We start from the raw sequence: 20,454 nt of genomic DNA on the forward strand, positions 1-20,454 counted from the left end.
TAAATTATCCGTCAAATTATCAAATTCAATAAATAAACTCAATAACAAAAATAAATGAGACATTATATTATATATTTAAAATAGGCATATATTACACAAATTCAACTAAACTTATTGCAATTATAAGGAATATAAAGCCTATGATTTTTCCCGACCCTAACAAAGAGTAATGTTACTTGAACTCTATTAAATCACTCTCTAAACCCTTTCCTAAATAAAAATTAACTTCTATATATATTCTTTCTCATTCCAAAATACACTTAACCGCCCCTTATTCTAATCTTCTATGTTTTATAACTCATATATACTTAGAGTAAATTCTAATCTCTTAAACTTAATAAACTGTAATAGAACCAACGAAAAACACTCAGAAAATCTTTTATAGTATTTTTTTTTTTTTTTTTTTTTTTTTTTTTTTACTATAAATGATTATCACAATACCTTGATTTGATATTACTATTGAATAATATGGGCAGATCTTCAAAAATTAGTGGGACATAATAAAATTACAAATGTCAATAACTTTGCTTTTGTATGAAAAATAAATAGGTAATGAATTTCATAAACTTTGCGAGAGCATAGTTAATTATCATAATTCAGGAGAGATTCAAGAATCAAGTTTGGAAGATCGTCCATCTTGCATAAAGTTGAATTATAGAAGAACAACACTACAATATTCGTATGAATTCAAACTTTCTTTTTCCTTTTTTTGTTTAATAATATTCCATTTTATAGCCATCACTTATATTTTATATTTAAGGTAAAGTCACAATTATATTTTAATCAGGTAAAGCAAAAGATATAGAATTCTATATTTCCTTCATTGTGTTATATTTAGGTAAAAGCGTAGATTAGAAGAGAATCTGGTTGAGCAAAATGTACCAAATGTTTTCTTTTCTTCATATCGTTATAGTTCAACATTTGCCGTAGAGAAGACAACCACAATAAAAGTTGAGAAAAATTATCACAACTTATAGCCTTTTTCCTTGATAATATTGATCATAATTATGATAGTAGATAGTAACCAGTACTATTCACATGGGTTGGTCCTGATTTTAGAGTTTTAATGGATTGAAAATGTGTTTGGAACTGCAAAATAGAACAGAGGAGTGTCTGGAAAAAGGTAAGAACATAAGACTACAAGTACACTATTAAGAGATAAAAAAAAAAAGTAAATAAAAAACTGAAACATAATCTTTTAGCAATGGGGTTGGTTAGCTTTCTTGTTTTGGTGGGCACTAAAATTCTGCAAAAAACACTGAAGCAACTAAAAGAATTAAAGCTCTGAAATAAGTGGGGCAAATTGGCAATTGTGAGGTTGGCCATCTCAGTAAAGGAGAAATATGCAGTACTAGAATTTAATATTTTAATAATGTGCTTTCTGCAGAGTTCCAATTGAGGATATTGCGGATACAGAAGGATCCGCAAGATCCTCCTCAAATCATGCTGTATCTTTTATCAAAACCCAATCCCATGATTCTAGGCAATCCCTTGATTATAGACAATAGCTATAGATGGAAAAGTTGACTTTGTACGTAAATCATCTTGCTATAATATTGCTCTGTATATTCTATAAATGAGACGTGCACCACCAGACAACTTCACGGTGGTTTTTCAAACCTTGTCATGGTATCAGTAGTCCTCTAAGGATTCACCTCCGTCGATCCAAATGGCCTCTGAAACTCTGTCCCCTACCCTGTCTTTCAACACCATGGTCCACCTCTTGACCATCAAGTTATCTTCTTCCAACTTTCTCCTCTGGCGTAGTCAAGTTTTGCCATTGCTGCAGCATCAACATCTCCTTGGATACGTTGATGGCTCCATCAAATCTCCTTCTGCAACTATCGGTTCTTGTGCCTCTGCCACTGTCAATCCAACATTTGCTCAATGGCAGCAGATTGATCAACTTGTACTAAGCCTCCTCCTTGCTTCATTGACGGAAGAAGCCTTGTCTGTTGTTGTTGGCCTGACGTCTTCGCATGCAATCTGGTCCACTCTAGAGACCACCTTCAGTCATCGTTCCAAATCCCGGGAGCTGCGTTTAAAAGATGAATTAGAACACATGAAGAAAGATGCTCAGTCTGTTGTTGAATATTCCTATGAGTTCAAATCCGTTTATGACCAGCTTGTTGCCATGGGCCGCTCCGTAGATGACCTTGACAAAATACACTAGTATTTACGTGGACTTAGCTTTACTTTCTCCACCTTTTCTACTACACAGTTATCTCTTTCATCTCTCCCTTCTTTTACTGAGATTGTTCCCATGGCAGATAGTTATGAAAATTTTGTTAAATCATTGGAGCTGCCTTCCACAGGATCCACTTCTACCTCTACTCGTGGGGGTGACTGTGCTTCTTGTGGGGGTCGTAGCCATGGTAGTGGTCGTCATCAATGTAACCGTCCTATTCATTGTCAGATTTGTCATGGGGAAGGGCATTACACCATTTCTTGCCGTGACCGCTACTCCCATTCCTCAAATACTGCCAACCTTGTGGAGGCTTTTACCTCATGCACACTCAATGATAATCAGGCTTCTGATTGGTATACGGACACCGGAGCCACTGCGTACATGACTAATGATGCTACTCAGTTGGACAAGTCTGATACATACACTGGTAAGGATCGTGTTATTGTCGGTAATGGTGCCTCTTTTCCCATTTCTCACACCCGTACCCTCTTTCCAACCTCTTCCCTTACTTTAAAGGATGTCTTAGCTGTGCCTGGCTTAACCAAAAATTTGATTTCCCTTTTTCTATCACCTTTACTAATGATCGCTTTATTATACAGAATCAAGTCACAAGAAAGGTGGTGGCAACTGGACGGCGTGAAGATGGTCTTTATGTGCTTGAGCGTGGACATCAATCTTTAATTTATGTTTTCTCTAATAATTGTCCTTGAGCTTCATTCGATGTTTGGCATGCTCGTTTGGGTCATGTGTCTATTATTTCCCTTTTGAATAAAAATCGTCAATTATGTGTGACTTCTTTACTTCCTACTCCCACTATTTGTTCTAGTTGTCAACTTGCAAAAAGTCATAGACTTCCATTTCAACATAATGACAAACGAGCATCTCATGTTTTGGATCTTATTTATTGTGATTTATGGGATCCATCTCCCGTTCCGTCCAATATGGGTTATAAACATTATGTCATTTTTGTTGATGATCATTCCCAATTTACGTGGCTCTATCCTTTGAAATTTAAATCCGATTTTTACCGCATTTTTCTTCAATTTCAGAAATTTGTGGAAAATCAGTTTTAAGTTAAAATCAAAGTATTTCAAAGTGATGGAGGCACTGAATTTACCAATCATAATTTTCGGGATCATTTACTAAACTGTGGCATTCATCATCAAATGTCCTGTCCTTATACACAGGCCCAAAACGGTCGTGCTGAGCGCAAACATTGTCATATAACTGAAACTGGTTTAGCGATGCTCTTTCACTCACATGTCCCTATGAAATTTTGCGATGATGCCTTTAGCACAGCTGCTTTTACCATTAATTGGTTGCCCACTCTTACTCTTGATGGCTTGTCTCCTTTTGAGCTTTTGTATGGTAAGTCTCCCATTTATTCCAATTTTCATCCTTTTGGCTGCCTTGTATTTCCATACTTACGCGATTATGCTTCTCACAAATTAGCTCCTCGCAGTCATCCATGTGTTTTTCTTGGCTACAGTATGTCTCACAATGGCTTTCGTTGTCTTGATTGTTCCACTAATCATGTCTTTATTTCTAGGCATGCTATTTTTGATGAACTTAATTACCCTTTTAAGGGAACTCCTTGCTCTAGGCCCTTGCCTAACTCTCTTGTTAGTGCATTTATTAAGTCTCCTACCATCCTAGTGGCCGAATTATCGACTCAACCCGATCCCATACCAAGTCCGTGTGGTTCTTGCTTAACTGACCCATCTGCTAGTTTTGTGCCTCTTTCTATTTTACAGGCACCCGATGTTGAGCCCACTATCCCTTCGGTGCATGAGCCTTCACATGCCTCAACTCTTATACCTGCTAACCCCGATCCTGTCACCAACGTATCCTCCCCTACAGCCTTAGGTCGTCCTTCTCTAATTGGCACTCATCTGATGCAGACTCGAGCTAAATCGGGAATTTTCAAGCCTGCCCATCGATCCCATGTGTGCACAGTTCCTCACTCCGACCTGTTCCATTCTCTTCTCACCATGCGCGAGCCCAAAGGCTTCAAGTCCGCTGCCAAACATCCCAGTTGGATTGTTGCCATGGATGAAGGAATTCAGGCCCTTCATAAGAATCATACATGGGATCTGGTACCTAAACAGCCCAACAAAAATGTCATGGGCTCCAAATGAGTTTTCCACATCAAATATCTATCTGATGGCACTGTGGATCATCTTAAGGCTCATGTTGTTGCAAAGAGCTACACACAACAACTGGGCCTTGACTTCACTGATACTTTTAGTCCTGTTGTCAAGGCTTCCATAGTCAGAGTTGTTTTATCCTTGGCCGTCTCTAATAATTGGCCTTTTCGGCAACTTGACGTTAAAAATGCATTTCTTAATGGTCTTTTGCAGGAAGAGGTTTATATGGATCAACCATCTGGATATGTTGATCCTAAATATCCCACACATGTTTGTCGGCTTTGTCGGGCTTCTATGGTCTCAAGCAAGCTCCACATGCTTGGTTCCATCGCTTTAGCTCTTTGGCTTCATTTGTAGTCGTGCTGACTCATCTTTATTTGTTCTCTCCAAGGGTGCTGACTTAATCTATTTATTACTCTATGTTGACGATATCGTCGTGACTGGCAACAATTCGACACTCCTCAATGGATTTATTGGCAAGCTGACTCGTGAATTTGCCACCAAGGACCTTGGATCTTTGAACTATTTTTTGGGCTTGGAAGCTCATCGCACGTCTACTAGTCTTTTTCTTAGCCAAGCCAGGTACGCCCATGAGATCTTACAACGTGCACAGTTAGTTGACTCTAAACCAATGGGTACTCCCATGGTGGTCGCTCAGCACCTTTCCACGGCTGGCCCAGATTTTGATGATCCATCCCTCTACCGATCGCTCATAGGTGCCCTTCAATATCTCACAATCACTCGTCCGAATATTGCTTACGCTGTAAGTGCTGTCAGTCAGTTCGTACATAAGCCATCTATTTTTCATTTTCAGGCTGTTAAAAGGATACTATGCTACGTTAAGGGGACTATTCGGTTTGGTTTATCCTTCGCTCCATCTTTTTCTAGAGAACTTATTGCTTATTTAGATGCCGATTGGGCCGGGTGTCTTGATACGCGTCGCTCAATTTTTGGTTATGCCGTTTATTTTGGTGGTAATCTAGTGTCCTAGAGTTCTAAAAAGCAACCAACGATTTTCCGGTCCAGCTATGAATCTGAATATCGGGCATTGGCCCTCACTGCCGCTGAGGTTAAGTGGCTGCGACATCTTCTTCAGGATCTTCATGTGTCTTCTCCATCTCCTCCGGTCATGCTTTGTGATAATCAAAGCTCCATTTTTCTCGCTGTCAATCCAGTCTCGCATAAGCGTTCTAAGCACATTGATTTGGATTATCATTTTGTGAGAGAACTGGTGGCCTCCGGAGAACTCAAGATTCATTATGTCCCCACTCACTTACAAATTGCCGACATGTTCACCAAAAGTCTCAGCCGACCTGCCTTCATTTTTTTACGTTCCAAGCTTCGCATCTCTGATTTCGAGACACTAGGCTTGCGGGGGGTATTACGGATATAGAAGGATCCGTAAGATCCTCCTTAAATCATGCTTTATCTTTTATCAAAACCCAATCCCATGATTCTAGGCAATCCCTTGATTATAGACAATAGCTATACATGGAAATGTTGACTTTGTACGTAAATTGTCTTGTTGTAATATTGCTCTATATATTCTATAAATGAGACGTGCACCACCAGACAACTTCATGGTGGTCTTTCAAACCTTGTCAGAGAATCTACTTAGATTATAAACATTATATTTTTTTTTTTGGGAGAAGGAGCATGAAGAATGCTTCTGCAATGGGTGACATCAGATGCGAATCCTTGTTGGCATTTGTCAGGAAATTTGCTTTAGCTTTGTTCAAGAGAAAACCCTAGATATAATTTATAAGACTTGAACTATTTTCATTGATAGTTGTAGTTTTGATTTGGTTTGGTTGTTTCATAAGTAAAAAAGTGAGAAAATTAGCCAACATAGAGTTTAGAGAATTTAGAGAATGGGGGGAAAATTCCTTTAAAGAATAATTGTAATGTGTAATGTAATTTTTATTTTTCTCAAAGGGTTTAACTTATGAGGAAAGAATACAAGCAAGTTTGACTTTTTACTAAATATTTTCAACATTGAGATTTGTTTCTATCTCTGTTTATTCTATTTAAAATAAGAATCTATCTTTTTTTTAGTTGTTAAATCTCTTATTGATTGATCTATGTATGATATTTCAAATTCTCAATACTAGTGAAATCAAAATGATCTCTAAATTAGTTTATTCGATAACAAGAATGTTAGTCACAATATGTGTTTCCACAAGGAAATTTAGATTATCTAGAATTATGTGATTGCTAATTAAAGAAGAAAGAATAATAAATGAATATATCTTAAACGTCGTAGATAAATAATAATGAATTTATGTTGTAAGATCTTTTAAAGCTTATAAGAATACAAATCAGAATAGATTTGAATTCGATTTTACCGTGATATTTTGTTTGATATGGTACAGTAAAACATTTCTATAGTCATAATGGTGCGATTAATTAATTTTATTACTATGAGGAGATTATAACTTAATAGAGGTGTGGTAACAAAAATTTCTTTATAATTCATGTTTTAGTAGTACAATATTAGGATTTCAATTGATATTTTAATACTATTAAGATTTTAATTCAGCGCTTCAATTGCCTACTTTCGAAATGGATAGAAGATCGTGTCTTGAAATCAACAAAGATAAGTGTCCTTGATGGAATTGTAAATGCAGTTGCTGTATGGTCAAATTGATGTGAAGCCAAAAACTATTGCCAATTGTTTAATCATTACAAAATTATGCAACAAATTGATGTGAAGCTACATACTATTGCTAATTGTTTTAATCATTACAAAGTTATGCTGCAAATTGATGTGAAGCCACATACTATTGCTAATTGTTTTAATCATTACCAAATTAGGATCCCCAATGTCGATGAATTGCAAGTTACAAATGAAGTGAATGAGGAGAATCAAAGAGTCATTGTAGAATTTAGTGATCAGATTTGACAACTTTATTACACTAATCGAATAGATATTAATGTCTTTCTCAATCATCCAAATGAGCAATAAGTCATGTATGCTTTAACTAAAGAAGAAATCATTACTACAATTAGACAAGAAGATAAAGAAAATAATCATGAGGATGATAGTACGAAAATACAAAAAGTTTTATGCCAAGAAGCTGTAAACATACTTGAGAAATTAGAAATATTTGACTTCAACAAGAAGATGTTCATGCTAACGAGCAATCTACCCGCAAGTTAAAAGATGTAGTAACAACTCTAAAGTATAAATCAATTATCTCAAACAACTTTACATAAATATTTTATTCCATCTTAAACCTTAAATATAACATAACATATTTCTTTTTGTAATATACAGATAATTATTATTATGTGGAGACAACTTTTCTTAAAATGGAAATTAAAAAAATTATAACTTATTATAATGTAGAGTTTATTCTTATTTATAGCTATCCCAAATTAAGAATTAATTTTTTTATGACTATATAGAGTTTATTCCTATATAGGGTATTATTATATAGATGTTTTACTGTATATCTTATAATTATAAACGGAATAAGAATTTGCAAAACTGACGTAATGATGAAGAAATAATTCACCAGTAAAAAAATTTGAATACAAAGCATCTGCGTCGAATGTTGCACATAGATGATAGATGTCATGATACAGGGAGAGAAATTAATGTTAGGGTTATAATGCAGTCAATTCAAAAAACACTATGGCAATTGCCAAAAAGCAGGTGAGCTACAGTTTTCTAAAGATTCTGCAGGTGGCCCTTCCAATCCAATTATTCCTCTAGCTAGTGACATTTGAATACATTATATATAAAATCAGTTCAACCCATTTCAACTTTTCTAAATACAATTGCAGAAACCCTTGTCAATAATCATGTATTTTCAAATTACTTTTAAAATATTCTCAGATATGCCGACGCTTTCACTAGGATTTTGAATTCATCTTAATTAGTGAGTTAGATGTTAATTTAATCTGCTCGTAGTGATGATTGAACATTAATATCTTTTCCCTGCAAATCAATTACGTTTATCATAAAAATAATGATGATGATGTTATAATAATTTCTCATCAATGTACTGCTATGTAATTTACATAATGGAATGTAATTTATATTCATAAATGAGTCTTGGGGAAATCTTAATTTCTCTCCAAATTAACATGAAAAATAATTTTATACTACAAGACAAAATTTATTAACTTCAATTTAACTACACACAACTCTAAAAAAATTAATATACAAAATATGATAATGACTTTTAATACAAGGATTATTAATGCAATAAATAACTTGTTCGTACAACTGATTGTTGCCATTTCTGCAAGTTTACTCTTCTAGATATATCTATATTGACAGAACAATAATAGTATATAAAGATACCCAAATCAAACCTATTAATATTTCTGCAGGTTCATTTCCATATATAAATAACCTATAGAGCAGGGAAAAAAAAAATTAATATTGTTACGTCACAAAGTGGTATAGTCGTAATGCAGTCAATTCAAAGCCAACTTTTTTTTTTTTTTCCCCTGGATGTGGGCATCCTTTCACAAAAATTGCACAGATTCATGAAACAATTTGTGCGGTGTGAGGACTTGCTTTTATTTTGAAGCCAATAAATAATGAGAAAAGTGGTGTGAATTTGATGCCATTCATGTCAAGCAGCAGCCTTTGTTTTAGGAGACAATAAGGGAATTTAGTAATGATAATGAGTTAAAAAAACAGTGTTTTTGTACTTGTTAATGTTTCTTCGTATGCAAGTGGATTCACTTATAACTTGGGTGAAAATTAGGGAAAAATTTGTCACAAACTTATCGTATATAAAATTCTTTATGGGGCACTGAGACTTCCTTTTATATGTTGCTGCAAATAGTTGTCGGCAAATAGTTTACTTGTCGGCAAGTAGTTTTCTAGTCGGTAAATATTTCTTTTAGTCTTAATTTTGATAAACACAAAACAATCAACTCTGGCTTTTCTTTAAAGTTTCCTGAATTTATGGTCTAAAATTTGTGTTACAAAATCCATATGGGTGTATTTAGTTCATAGAATATTGTATTACTATGAATATTATATTAATAAAAAAAATAGATTACCTTAGAGATTATTGGGAATATTTAGGGAAATATTTTTTAGTTGGTTGGAATAAATTGATGAGTATATTATATTAATATATTTGGTTGTGAGGAATAAATTTGTGGGTATGTTATATAAATTACTAAATTACCCTCTTTTTTAAATATTAATATAATATTATTTTTGTTTTTGAATAATTCTTTTAACCCCCTATATTTTAGATTTAGCTAAAACATCCCAGCAACAAAAAAAGTTTAAAACTTAAACAAAAACAACCCCACCCACCTCAAGCCACTGCCAACAGTTTGCCACCATTGCTGATGGTGACGATAGTGGAGATCTAGCTATTTCCGGCCATGGATTACAAATCCATGGCCGGAAACAGCCTTAGCGGCACATTGCCGGCTAAATTTGGCAGATTGTGCACCATTCCTTCGCCGCTGATGGTTGCCGGTGGTAACCAGATCCGGCCACCACCCTTGGGTAATTTTTTTCAAATTCCAAGGGTATTTGTGTCCTAAAAACTTTGTATATAAGGATAAAATAGTCCATTAGTATTTTTGTAAATTTTTTTAAAACAAGGATATTATTGTCCTAAAATTTTATTAATAAGGGGGCGTTTGGATCATATAATGGTTTATTATAGGGGGATATTATATTAACGGAATAAAAAATCACCTTGAATATTACTGAGAATGTTTAGAAAATGTGTTTGATTGGTTCGAATAAATTCGTGAATAATATGTTTGGTTGGGAGGATAAATGAGTGGATATGTTATATAGATTACTAAATTGCCCTCTTTTTTAAATATTAATATAATAATATTTATTATTATTATTTTTTGAATAATTTCTTTTAATCCCCTACTTTTCAGATTTTGCAAAAAACACTGTAGCAACCAAAAACGTTTTAAACTTAACAAAAACACCCCTACCCACCTCAAGCCATTGCCGACAGCTAGCCACCACCGTCGACAGCCACTAATAGTGCCATAGATCTGGCCTTGACGCCGACAGTGCTATAGATCTGGCCATGGCCGTTTTACGGCCAAAGTTGTGCCCGTGAAATGGCCACAGATGTGGTCGTGAAATGGCGAGATCTTTGGCTATGAAATGCCGACTGTTTCATGGCCAAAGACCTGGCCGTTTCCAATATGCATTTGTGATCCATGGTTGGAAAAGACCTCACCGGCACACGACCGACCATATACGGCCGGTTGTATGCCATTATGACGACTTTTGGCAGCCTTTGACGACGATCCACGGTGGCTGGTGGTGGCTAGTTCTAGGTACAATGACATTTATGTAAATAATGAAAATAACAAGGGCAATATCATCTGGAAAATTTAAAAAGTGAGAACAAAAGAGTCTGCATGAGTGAATTGAGTGTTTTGTAAATCTTAACAAATATAAGGCTAATTTGGACCAAATGCTCATATGTTTAAGGGCAATATAGGAAACAAAATTAGATTACCTTGGGTAAGTTTTAATAACAATATTAATATTCCCGACAACTTAGCCCCCAAATGCCACTGTTTGTCATAAAAGATTTTAGGAATAATTACCCCACTTATGTAATATTAACCCCATCCAAATGGGCCCTAACAAGTAGAATTATAACAAAAATAAAATTACCAAGTAATCTTAAAATACCTAAAAAAATGAAGATAATCAGATTACCTCCTATATTACCAATAGTAACTACTATTGGTTTTGGAAAATTACTGGAATCTTATATTATTTGACAACCAAACGTGGTAATCAAATAATATAAGATGACATTACCTCAGTAATATCTTATTACCCCCAACCAAACACACCCATGTGTAAGATAAGGAACTCCTCATAACTCCAATTTTTTTATTTTAAATTTATACTCTCTCTCTCTCTCTCTCTCTCTCTCTCTCTCTCTCTCTCTCTCTCTCTCTCGCTCTTCTATATATATATAATATATATATATATATATATATATATATATATATATGAGTGCTTCGACAAATAATCCACGATGGTATCATTGTTAATTATAAGATAATTAATTTCAGTTTTGACAAATAATCACGATGGTATAATATATTATTAATTTTGATGATGAAAACTGACTATAATCATATAAGATAAAGAGGATTCAAATATAAGTTACTAATTAGCTGGATGGTATTATAGAAAGTTTAAAAATGTCATATAATTTTTTTTAAGAACTCAAAAATTGCATATTGTCTAGAGATATTTAAATATAAAAAATATATCATATAATCTATATGTTTAAATAGATACTAATTAACCGAACCATGATAATAATCTTCAAGGGTGGTGGAGCTACACAGAGGCATGCCACCCCAGGTGCCACAATTTTTTTTTTTTTTTAAATTTTATATAGGAAATATCATTTTTGTCCTCCAGACCTCCGGTATTAAGTTTCTTGGTATCCTCGTTACTGAACTTCAAACTTTGGCCCTCATAAATATAACTTTCTAATTTCTCTCTGTCTCTTTCATTCATGAACATTATATTTTGACCCCTCAGAATAAATTTTCTACCCTGAATTCATGGTATCAACAATTAAGAAAAGAGAATTATCATGTTATCAGGGATGTTATCTTTTAATCAAACCCATAAGTATTTTTCAACTTAAACCAATAATTAATCACATAAATTGATGTAGCTACTTTTTCTTTCAATCAAACCTAGCTGTGAAAATTTGTAGTGATTAAAAAGATCACTATTCTTTAATTGAATTTTTTAAAGGTTTTAAATTTGGGGTGATAGTTATTTTTCAATTACCTTATTAGATACAAACATCCTATCATTTATGTGATTATCTTAGTTTAACTTTGTAAATGTAATATGATCGATTTTTAATATTAATTATAGTATTTTCAAGGTGATAATATAAGTAGGTATAGAAATCTCTCCATCGGGTAATCTTTCTAAAAATAAAACCTCATATATCCACTTTCAACCAGACAAAATCTCGACTATGTGGAGATTTTAGGCATCTTGAATTTCTCTTCTTCAACAAAGTTGGAAAAAATTTCAAATCAATACCTCTTCTACGACAAGTAAAGGGGTTCTATCAGCGTGTATTATGCAATAATCTTCTTTTATTTCCTTTTCTTTCAGTTGTTACAAAATTTTAAAAGCATTTTTGACATTGCTAGTACAAATTGTGATGAGAGGGGGAATGTTTGTTGCTAAGCTTTTATGCCACTAACAATATTGATGGATGACCAAAATTAGTGGGTTGGATTAGATGGCATAATAAAAAAAAACTTTTTGTAGTTGAAATAGTGGAAAGAAGAAGAAGAAGAAAATAAATTAAAAGGGTAAATAAAGTTTCATCCAATGCTACGCTTTTGAGTTGTAAAATTTTCAAGCACTAACTTTACACTAACAAATAGGGAGATTCGTTTACAAGAATGTGATTAAATAATAATAAATACGTTTTTATTTTTTTATTCATTATAAAAAGATGAGTAAAGTCTTTAAGGATTGTGACAGGATATCATTATATTGAAGAAAATATCCACAGTTCAGGGATTTGCCGCGCTTGGTGCTGTATAACATTTTTGGTTGAGTGTAGATACAAAACTATATAAGATAGAAAAAGAATTGTTACTTGATAATTAACCATTTATATACTTTTTTAAATAAGAATTTTATTTATCAATAATACTTTATGAGTAGTTTAGTTTTTTACAGACGTTGTTTAGCGGTCATGTTTTATATAAAGAATCCAAACCAACATATTTTTCAGTTTAATTAGTGTGTTAGACAAAGAAAAAAAATGGGTTAAAACAACTGCTATATGGCTTACTGTCAAATTATTTTTCTGGTTTTAGAAAGAGTTAGACAATCTAATAACAATGCTAACAAAAGATTAAAAAAAAAAAAAAAAATGGTATTGAGTTAAGGCAAACCAATAGACTTAAAGAAGAAGCCAAAATTTTGTTAAAAATAGCATGACCTAATTTCAAGTATCTTTCAGTATAAAATAACTTCCCACGTAGTTCCGGTAAAACATGTTCATATAAAAATATACAACAATATAATAAATATAAGAAGATATATACAAAATATTCACCATAGATAGGTAGGAGTGAAAATCTACAAAAGAAAGTCAATTAAAAAGTGCTTTCATTCTTTGATGATATCTGTAACCAAATTATGGATTCAGTGGTGCAATAAGAGAGAAGGAATTAAAGATATTGAGTGGGCCGACACTTGTAATAGGTAATATGGCATGTCAAATTTTTCATTTTAATTGAGTGTCAAATAATAAAATTAAATAATTATATTTTGTCCACCAACTCTTAATGCTACATGACATAAAATGCTTAAAATTTAAGAAACAGAAAGTCAAAGGAGAAGATCTTGATCTTGATCTATATTTATTACTTTATTATCTAAAATAATGAGTATTTGGGCAAAATAAAATACCGTCAATCTGAAACTGTTGTAAAAATTCTGATATAATTATAGCCTCCATTTGATTTCATTTGATACCGATAATGAATTATAATGAACCTAATGAGAAAGTTAAAACGTATGTGAAATCACATAATTAATATAAACGCCTGAATTTATTGTAGTAAAAATAATTTAAGAAATTAAAATTTGTGTTATCTCATTTTAGGCTTAATCAGGAAATAATTTTATCAATTTTATGATGATTACGTAATGCATATTAATATATTCACAAACTTATTGCAAAATAATAAATAAAAACATTTTCTACCAAATGGAGCTTTGCACACGATCTTCACACAATTTCTTAAACAGCTAAAATTCTTTTGAGATATGACCCTTCATTTTCGCCAGCTATTCAGTTCCTCTACACAGTTAACTATAAATTAAACTCCTCTAAGTCAAACAAAAAAGATACTATGACACCACTTTCCTGACGATAATGTTAATTCTTTGAGAATATGACCCTTCACTTTTCGCCAGCTATTCAGTTTTCCTCTACACAGTTAACTAATAATTAAAACTCCTCTAAGTCAAACAAAAAAGATATCTATGAACACACTTCATGAACGATTAATGTTACCGAACAAGACCTATTTGTCAACCCTAATTATATATGAATTATTGTTAAAATCCATATAATTTCATTATGAGAGACTTCTTCCAATAGCAAGATAAATTATGTGATTATACACACACACACACACACACATATATATAAACACACACACACACACCACACACACATATTATATATATAATGTAATAATTGTTAGTGAGTAGTAGATATAAAAGAAAATAATACATAAATAGCAAGACTTCATATAATATATTATATATTGTACTAAGTGTTGATGAGTAGTAGATATAAAAAGAAAATAAATACATAAATAGCAAGACCTCATTTATTAGATTAGAGTTTCTATATTGGTATATTAACTTTTTTTTTTTTTTAAGTATTGAGAGAGCATTTGATTTTACTAATTAATAAGATTAATAACAATAGTTTCCCTTAAATATATTAAAATAATAAAAATATCTTATAATAAGTTTTTAATGTTAAAATAAACAATAAAAATATGGTAAATATTTATTAACCCATCATAATATAAATTCTAAAAACACACTAATGGTTAACTAACGGCAGAGGATTTATGTTATATAATTAAACATTGGGGGATATTCCTCTATAAAAAGGGCTAGTCTAAGATGCTGAAATCATTCACTTTCATTTTCTTCAATCAATTTCCTCAAATCTTCAATGGACAGTTCAGTAGCTCCACATATAGTCACTGAAAATGGCCGTGAAAATGGCGATGAAGAACATGCCAAGGTTAAAGAAAAACCCTCCAGGGGTGGCTGGAGTGCCGCCATTTTCATCATCTGTAAGCTAATTAATTCTTCATTCATTATCTTGATCGTATATCTTTCTTTCATATTTTAACGAATATATCTTCTTGCAGTTGTTGAAATGGCGGAGCGGTTTTCCTACTATGGTTTGGCTGGTAATCTCGTCACTTACCTCTCAAACGTTCTTGGTGAATCAACCGTCACCGCGAGCAAGAATGTCAATACTTGGGTTGGTGTCTCCGCGCTCTTCCCTTTGATCGGAGGCTTCCTCGCCGACTCTTACTTCGGTCGCTTCAAGACCGTCATCGCCTCCTCTATGATCTATTTACTGGCGAGTTCCTCGCCATAAAAAAAATCATCTCAATTCTCTGCTTCTCGTTATCATAGCAAATGATAGATAGTGATGTATCTTTTTCTTTTACGTGCAGGGGATGATTTTACTGTCGTTGGCTGTGTCGACAGTAGTTCATTCAAAAATCGTATTTTACATAGCGCTTTATATATTATCAGTTGGTGAAGGCGGGCACAAGCCCTGCGTGCAAACGTTCGCCGCTGATCAGTTTGATGAAAACACCCCTGAGGAGAAGGAGGCCAAAAGCTCATTCTTTAACTGGTGGTACTTGGGGATTGTTTTTGGCGCCACTACTTCAATTTTGGTCATTGTTTACATACAGGTAAACAATGAACGAATATGAGAATATAAAAAGAAAAAAGTCAACTCGATTAATGAGGATAATTAATTATTTGTTTTTGTGATGCAGGAGAATGTGGGGTGGGCAGTAGGATTTGGGATACTGGCGGGGATATTGGCGGCGGCATTGGGGATGTTTTTGGTGGGGATTAAGAGGTACAGGAAGGAGGTTCCAGTGGGGAGCCCGTTTACCAAGGTGGTGCAGGTGTTTATTGCGGCAGTCCGGAAGTGGCGCGTGAGAGAGACGCGCGGTATTTGTAATGAAGATGATGACGGGATGAATGGGAAGAACCAGTTGGGTCAATCTAGGAGACTAACTCTTGCACGAACTAAACAGCTCAGGTATATTATGCGTCAGTGTCAACTATATTCCACGGATTCAAACCCTTTTTCTTTCATTTTTATATATTTATGAGATTCAAAGAATTCTTTTGTTTCCTATTACCTTCTACAGGACTATTGGATCCAAAAATCAAAAACTATTTAAGAGATCCAATAGTCTAGTTTGGAGATAGCGTTAAACTAGATGTAAAGTACTTATATTATCTTAAATATGTGACTACTAAATTCATTTTGTGAAAGCTAAGGATTTTTGTGCGATTTTGTCCCTATAAGAAAAATCCACAGGAGTATAATGTTAGCTAAGTCAAATGAATCAATTTTTCTACTTTTTCTGGAAAAGCATCAAGGATTTTTTAAACTATTGACAGATTATTTTGTGTGTTCTACTTCTTCCTGACCCCATTTTGGACAATATGAGATAAGAGGGTTAGGCCCACATAAAACAATCTTTATAATAATTTTGAGAAGAGAAAGTTCATTATATATGAAAACTTTCATTGTGAAAATTTCATTGATTCAATTTGATTCCAAAAATTGCAGATTTTTGGACAAGGCGATGATACTAGACGAGATAGATTGCTTGAGCGCGCAAAGGAATCCATGGAGGCTATGCACCCAAAATCAAGTGGAACAAGTAAAATTAGTGATTCGCGTCATCCCGATATGGCTAGCTTGCTTGATGTTCTTCGCTGTACAAGCTCAAAATCGTACTTTTTTCACCAAGCAAGGCAGCACAATGATCAAATCCATCGGACCACACTTTGAACTCCCCCCAGCTGCACTTCAAAGTGTCATAGGCCTAGCCATCCTTATCTTCGTCCCAATTTATGACCAAGTCTTCGTCCGCCTAGCCCGGAAAAAAACCGGACTCCCCTCAGGAATAACCATGCTACAAAGAATTGGCATAGGCTTATTTTTGTCCATAATTTTCATGATTGTAGCGGCTTTAGTAGAGGCCAAAAGGATCAAAACTGCTAGGGAACATGGCCTCATGGACACACTCAATGCAACATTGCCTATAACTATTGCGTGGTTACTTCCACAATACGTGCTCTCTGGACTTTGTGATGTGTTCACAGTGGTGGGGTTACAAGAATTGTTTTATGATCAAATGCCAGAAGAAATGAGAAGCATGGGGGCAGCGGCTTATATTTCTATAATTGGAGTTGGAAGCTTTCTGAATAGTATTATTATATCAATAGTGGAGGTAACTAATAAAAGGGCTGGTGGCACTTGGCTTAGTAACAATATCAATAGGGCACATCTTGATTACTTTTACTGGGTATTGGCAGGATTGAGTGCTTTGAATTTATGTATTTTTATATGGATTGCCAAGAGATTTGTGTACAAAAAAGTTGTGAAGGAAGAATCAAGGGAGGAAGAAGAATCGATGAATGGAGAGAGAAATAATTCGCACGACCATGTTTAGTTTAGGATAATAAATTACAAACCAAAGTGTCGTGTGTGTAGTTTTAGGTCCTTCAGGACGATATCAAAAATGTAATTTTGACTTGATAATTAAGGGCTAGCTCAAGCCCTAAGCAAACGAGATAATTGCTAAACCCTTGCTAAAATCATTTAGTAAGCATCATGAGCATTGTTGTACTATTTAATAATTTTTCAAAAATCAAAATTTTATTTATTTATAAAACCAGCCTTATCTCACTCCAATCTGCGAGTTTTTGTTACTTTCTCTCGCTAGAACAAGTACCATTAACATTAAGACCGGGAAGTTTTTCTCTTATTTTCTTTGTTTGAATTTTAAAATGCATTAAAGTTATCTAGGAATCATTCACGTGTCATATCACATCTGTCCAAGCATAACATTCTGAAGCATTAAAACGCTCTTCCATTATCTTTATTTGTTTCATATTCGGTAACTCATTGTAGAGTCGCTGGTGGGCGTGTGGTGCCTAAAAATTCAAAACCCATTGTGTCATGCTAAGCTCCGTAAAAATTCATGCCTTGTCATATTGCGTCGGTCCGTCAAATCTGAATGCCCTCATGTTTACTGGGTCGGCCAACGATTTATTTTTAATATTTAATATTTAAAATTATGGTAATTTTAATTTATTATTAATAATTATTATAAAAATATTTTATATGTCATATTTAATGATATTTTGTATTTGTATTAATTAACTAAATATATAATCACTATGAAATATAATAAAATAATGAGACAATGAAATATTAATTGAATTTCAACATTTTTTATTACTTATAAGTTATAATTATAAATTACAAATACAAACTTAGAAATTATGATTAAGAATTAATATTAACAATTTCAAAGTAAATGATTGATCAAAAAAATATCGTACATCTTCACTTTCATTTATTTATTTGAATATTTGTAAACTAGAATCAAAGTTGACATAGTTCTTGACATGACCCGTTTCGACCCTCCTTATCCCACGAGCTCCGGGCACACCCATGAGACTCAGGTGACCGAGACACGCCATGTTAAAATCTGTAAAACCATTAAAAATTTGATTTCCTGAAGTATTATCACAAAACATTTTCCTCTTTACATCATTATGTACAAACATCAATAATTCTTTTACAAAAATAAGAGGAATATATGATATCAGGTTTTATATCTTTTTACAAATCCAAAATAAAACATGAAATGACACATGATGGAGCAAAACATAAGTCTTTGGGATGCAAAAGTAAAATCCATCAGTTACACACTTGACAAGGAGAAAACATTTTAATATACAACAAAACATTTATATTTATAAATTTCCACTTCCATAAACAATTCATATAAACATAAAACATTTTCCAATTTCATGTGAAAATCCTCACCACAACTAGTATCTAGAAGTAAACCCATCTAACCCGGCAAGGTCTAACATCGCATGGGTTGAATGCTAAATCTATCCTACTAGCGGAATCGATCACCGCTCAAGCCTTCGACCTAACAAGACCATGCATCGCTTGGGTCGGCACAACATATCCTGTCTAGCAATATCTGCCTCGCTCAGGCCTTCAACCCCTTTGGGCCGGCAAAATCAATCCAGTATAGCGATATCTACCTCGCTCGGACCTTCGACCCACTTGGACCAGCAAAATCAATCTGGTGTAACGATATCTGCCTCCCTCAGGCATTCGACCCACTTGGGCTGACAAATTACCACCACGCATGCGTAGGATCAAATCAATACCATGAGGGGGATGGGTACTATATATGGTGGCTGAAACTACTATTATCAATATATATTATTTCAATTCACAATTTTTCATAAATCTCGTGCCTTCATTCATAGAGAAACATACAACATCATATTAAATCACAATATACATTATGAGGCTAAAAATACAAGTTTTAATAACAATTTAGCCAAATTTTTGTATTATCAACAATTCTTACCCAATACATATCGAAGTCCAATCATTCTCATATCAATTCTCAAATCTAAATGATAATTTTATATTAAACACATTTACATAACAAAAATCAAAAGATTTAAGCAATTAAAACATTTAATAATACTAGAGTAAATCATTTATATAATTTTTGCTAAAAATAAAAGTCAAGGTTTCGGATTTTCCACTCACTCCCGTGAAGCTTGACCCAAATAATGAAAGTCCTCAAAAAGTTTGGTTCTTCTTCTCTCACAAATAATGCATGCCCAAAAATCGATTTCCTAACGAAAATTGGGTCGAAACCACCATTTTCCCCTTTTTCTTCCTTTTTATTTCTCCTTTCCCTTTCTCTCTCTTTTTCTTCTCTTCTCCGTTCCAGTGGACTAAAGCTGGATTTAAGTTGGGTGAGTGGCAAATATCAATTTTGCCCCTGAATTTTTGTGCTATTTTCCAAAAGTATCCTCACACATAAGTATTTTTATCACAAAAGGACCCCTAAATTATTATTTTATAAGTCCCAAGAGATTGGTGATTGAATTTTTCTACACTTTCACAATTGCAAAAGCAAGTCAAGAGTGAACATTCCACATAAACCATTTCACACCTCGAGTTAACCAAAACACTTCCATTTATCAATCAGATAAACCAGTCCCACCAAATTGACTGGATTTCTCTTTATCAACTCAATTCAGGAAATCACAACACAAATAATATTCCACCCCAACTCCATTCAACACATTTTATGCATATGCATGATATACGATTAACCAATATGACTTCTAATACAAATTTCAAATCCAACACACTCCAGTAATAAACTAACTACAAAAAGGCACTCTTACAACCAACCAACAAAATCTTTTCATTCATCCAATATAAAAAATTAAAA

General features: G+C 33.5%; 1 protein-coding gene across 1 annotated transcript; it reads left to right on the forward strand.

The window, feature by feature from the left end:
- Positions 1-15,023: 15,023 nt before the first annotated feature.
- Positions 15,024-17,840, forward strand: LOC116133355 (protein NRT1/ PTR FAMILY 5.4-like; the record flags this gene model as incomplete). Its single annotated transcript, XM_031419069.1, has 5 exons — positions 15,024-15,192; positions 15,271-15,488; positions 15,586-15,831; positions 15,919-16,190; positions 16,731-17,840. Coding segments are annotated over 5 exons (1,794 nt in total), but the record flags the coding sequence as incomplete, so codon positions are not given.
- Positions 17,841-20,454: the final 2,614 nt, after the last annotated feature.

Source organism: Pistacia vera, unplaced genomic scaffold (genome assembly GCF_008641045.1).
Source record: "Pistacia vera cultivar Batoury unplaced genomic scaffold, PisVer_v2 Contig269, whole genome shotgun sequence".
Lineage (NCBI taxonomy): Eukaryota > Viridiplantae > Streptophyta > Magnoliopsida > Sapindales > Anacardiaceae > Pistacia > Pistacia vera.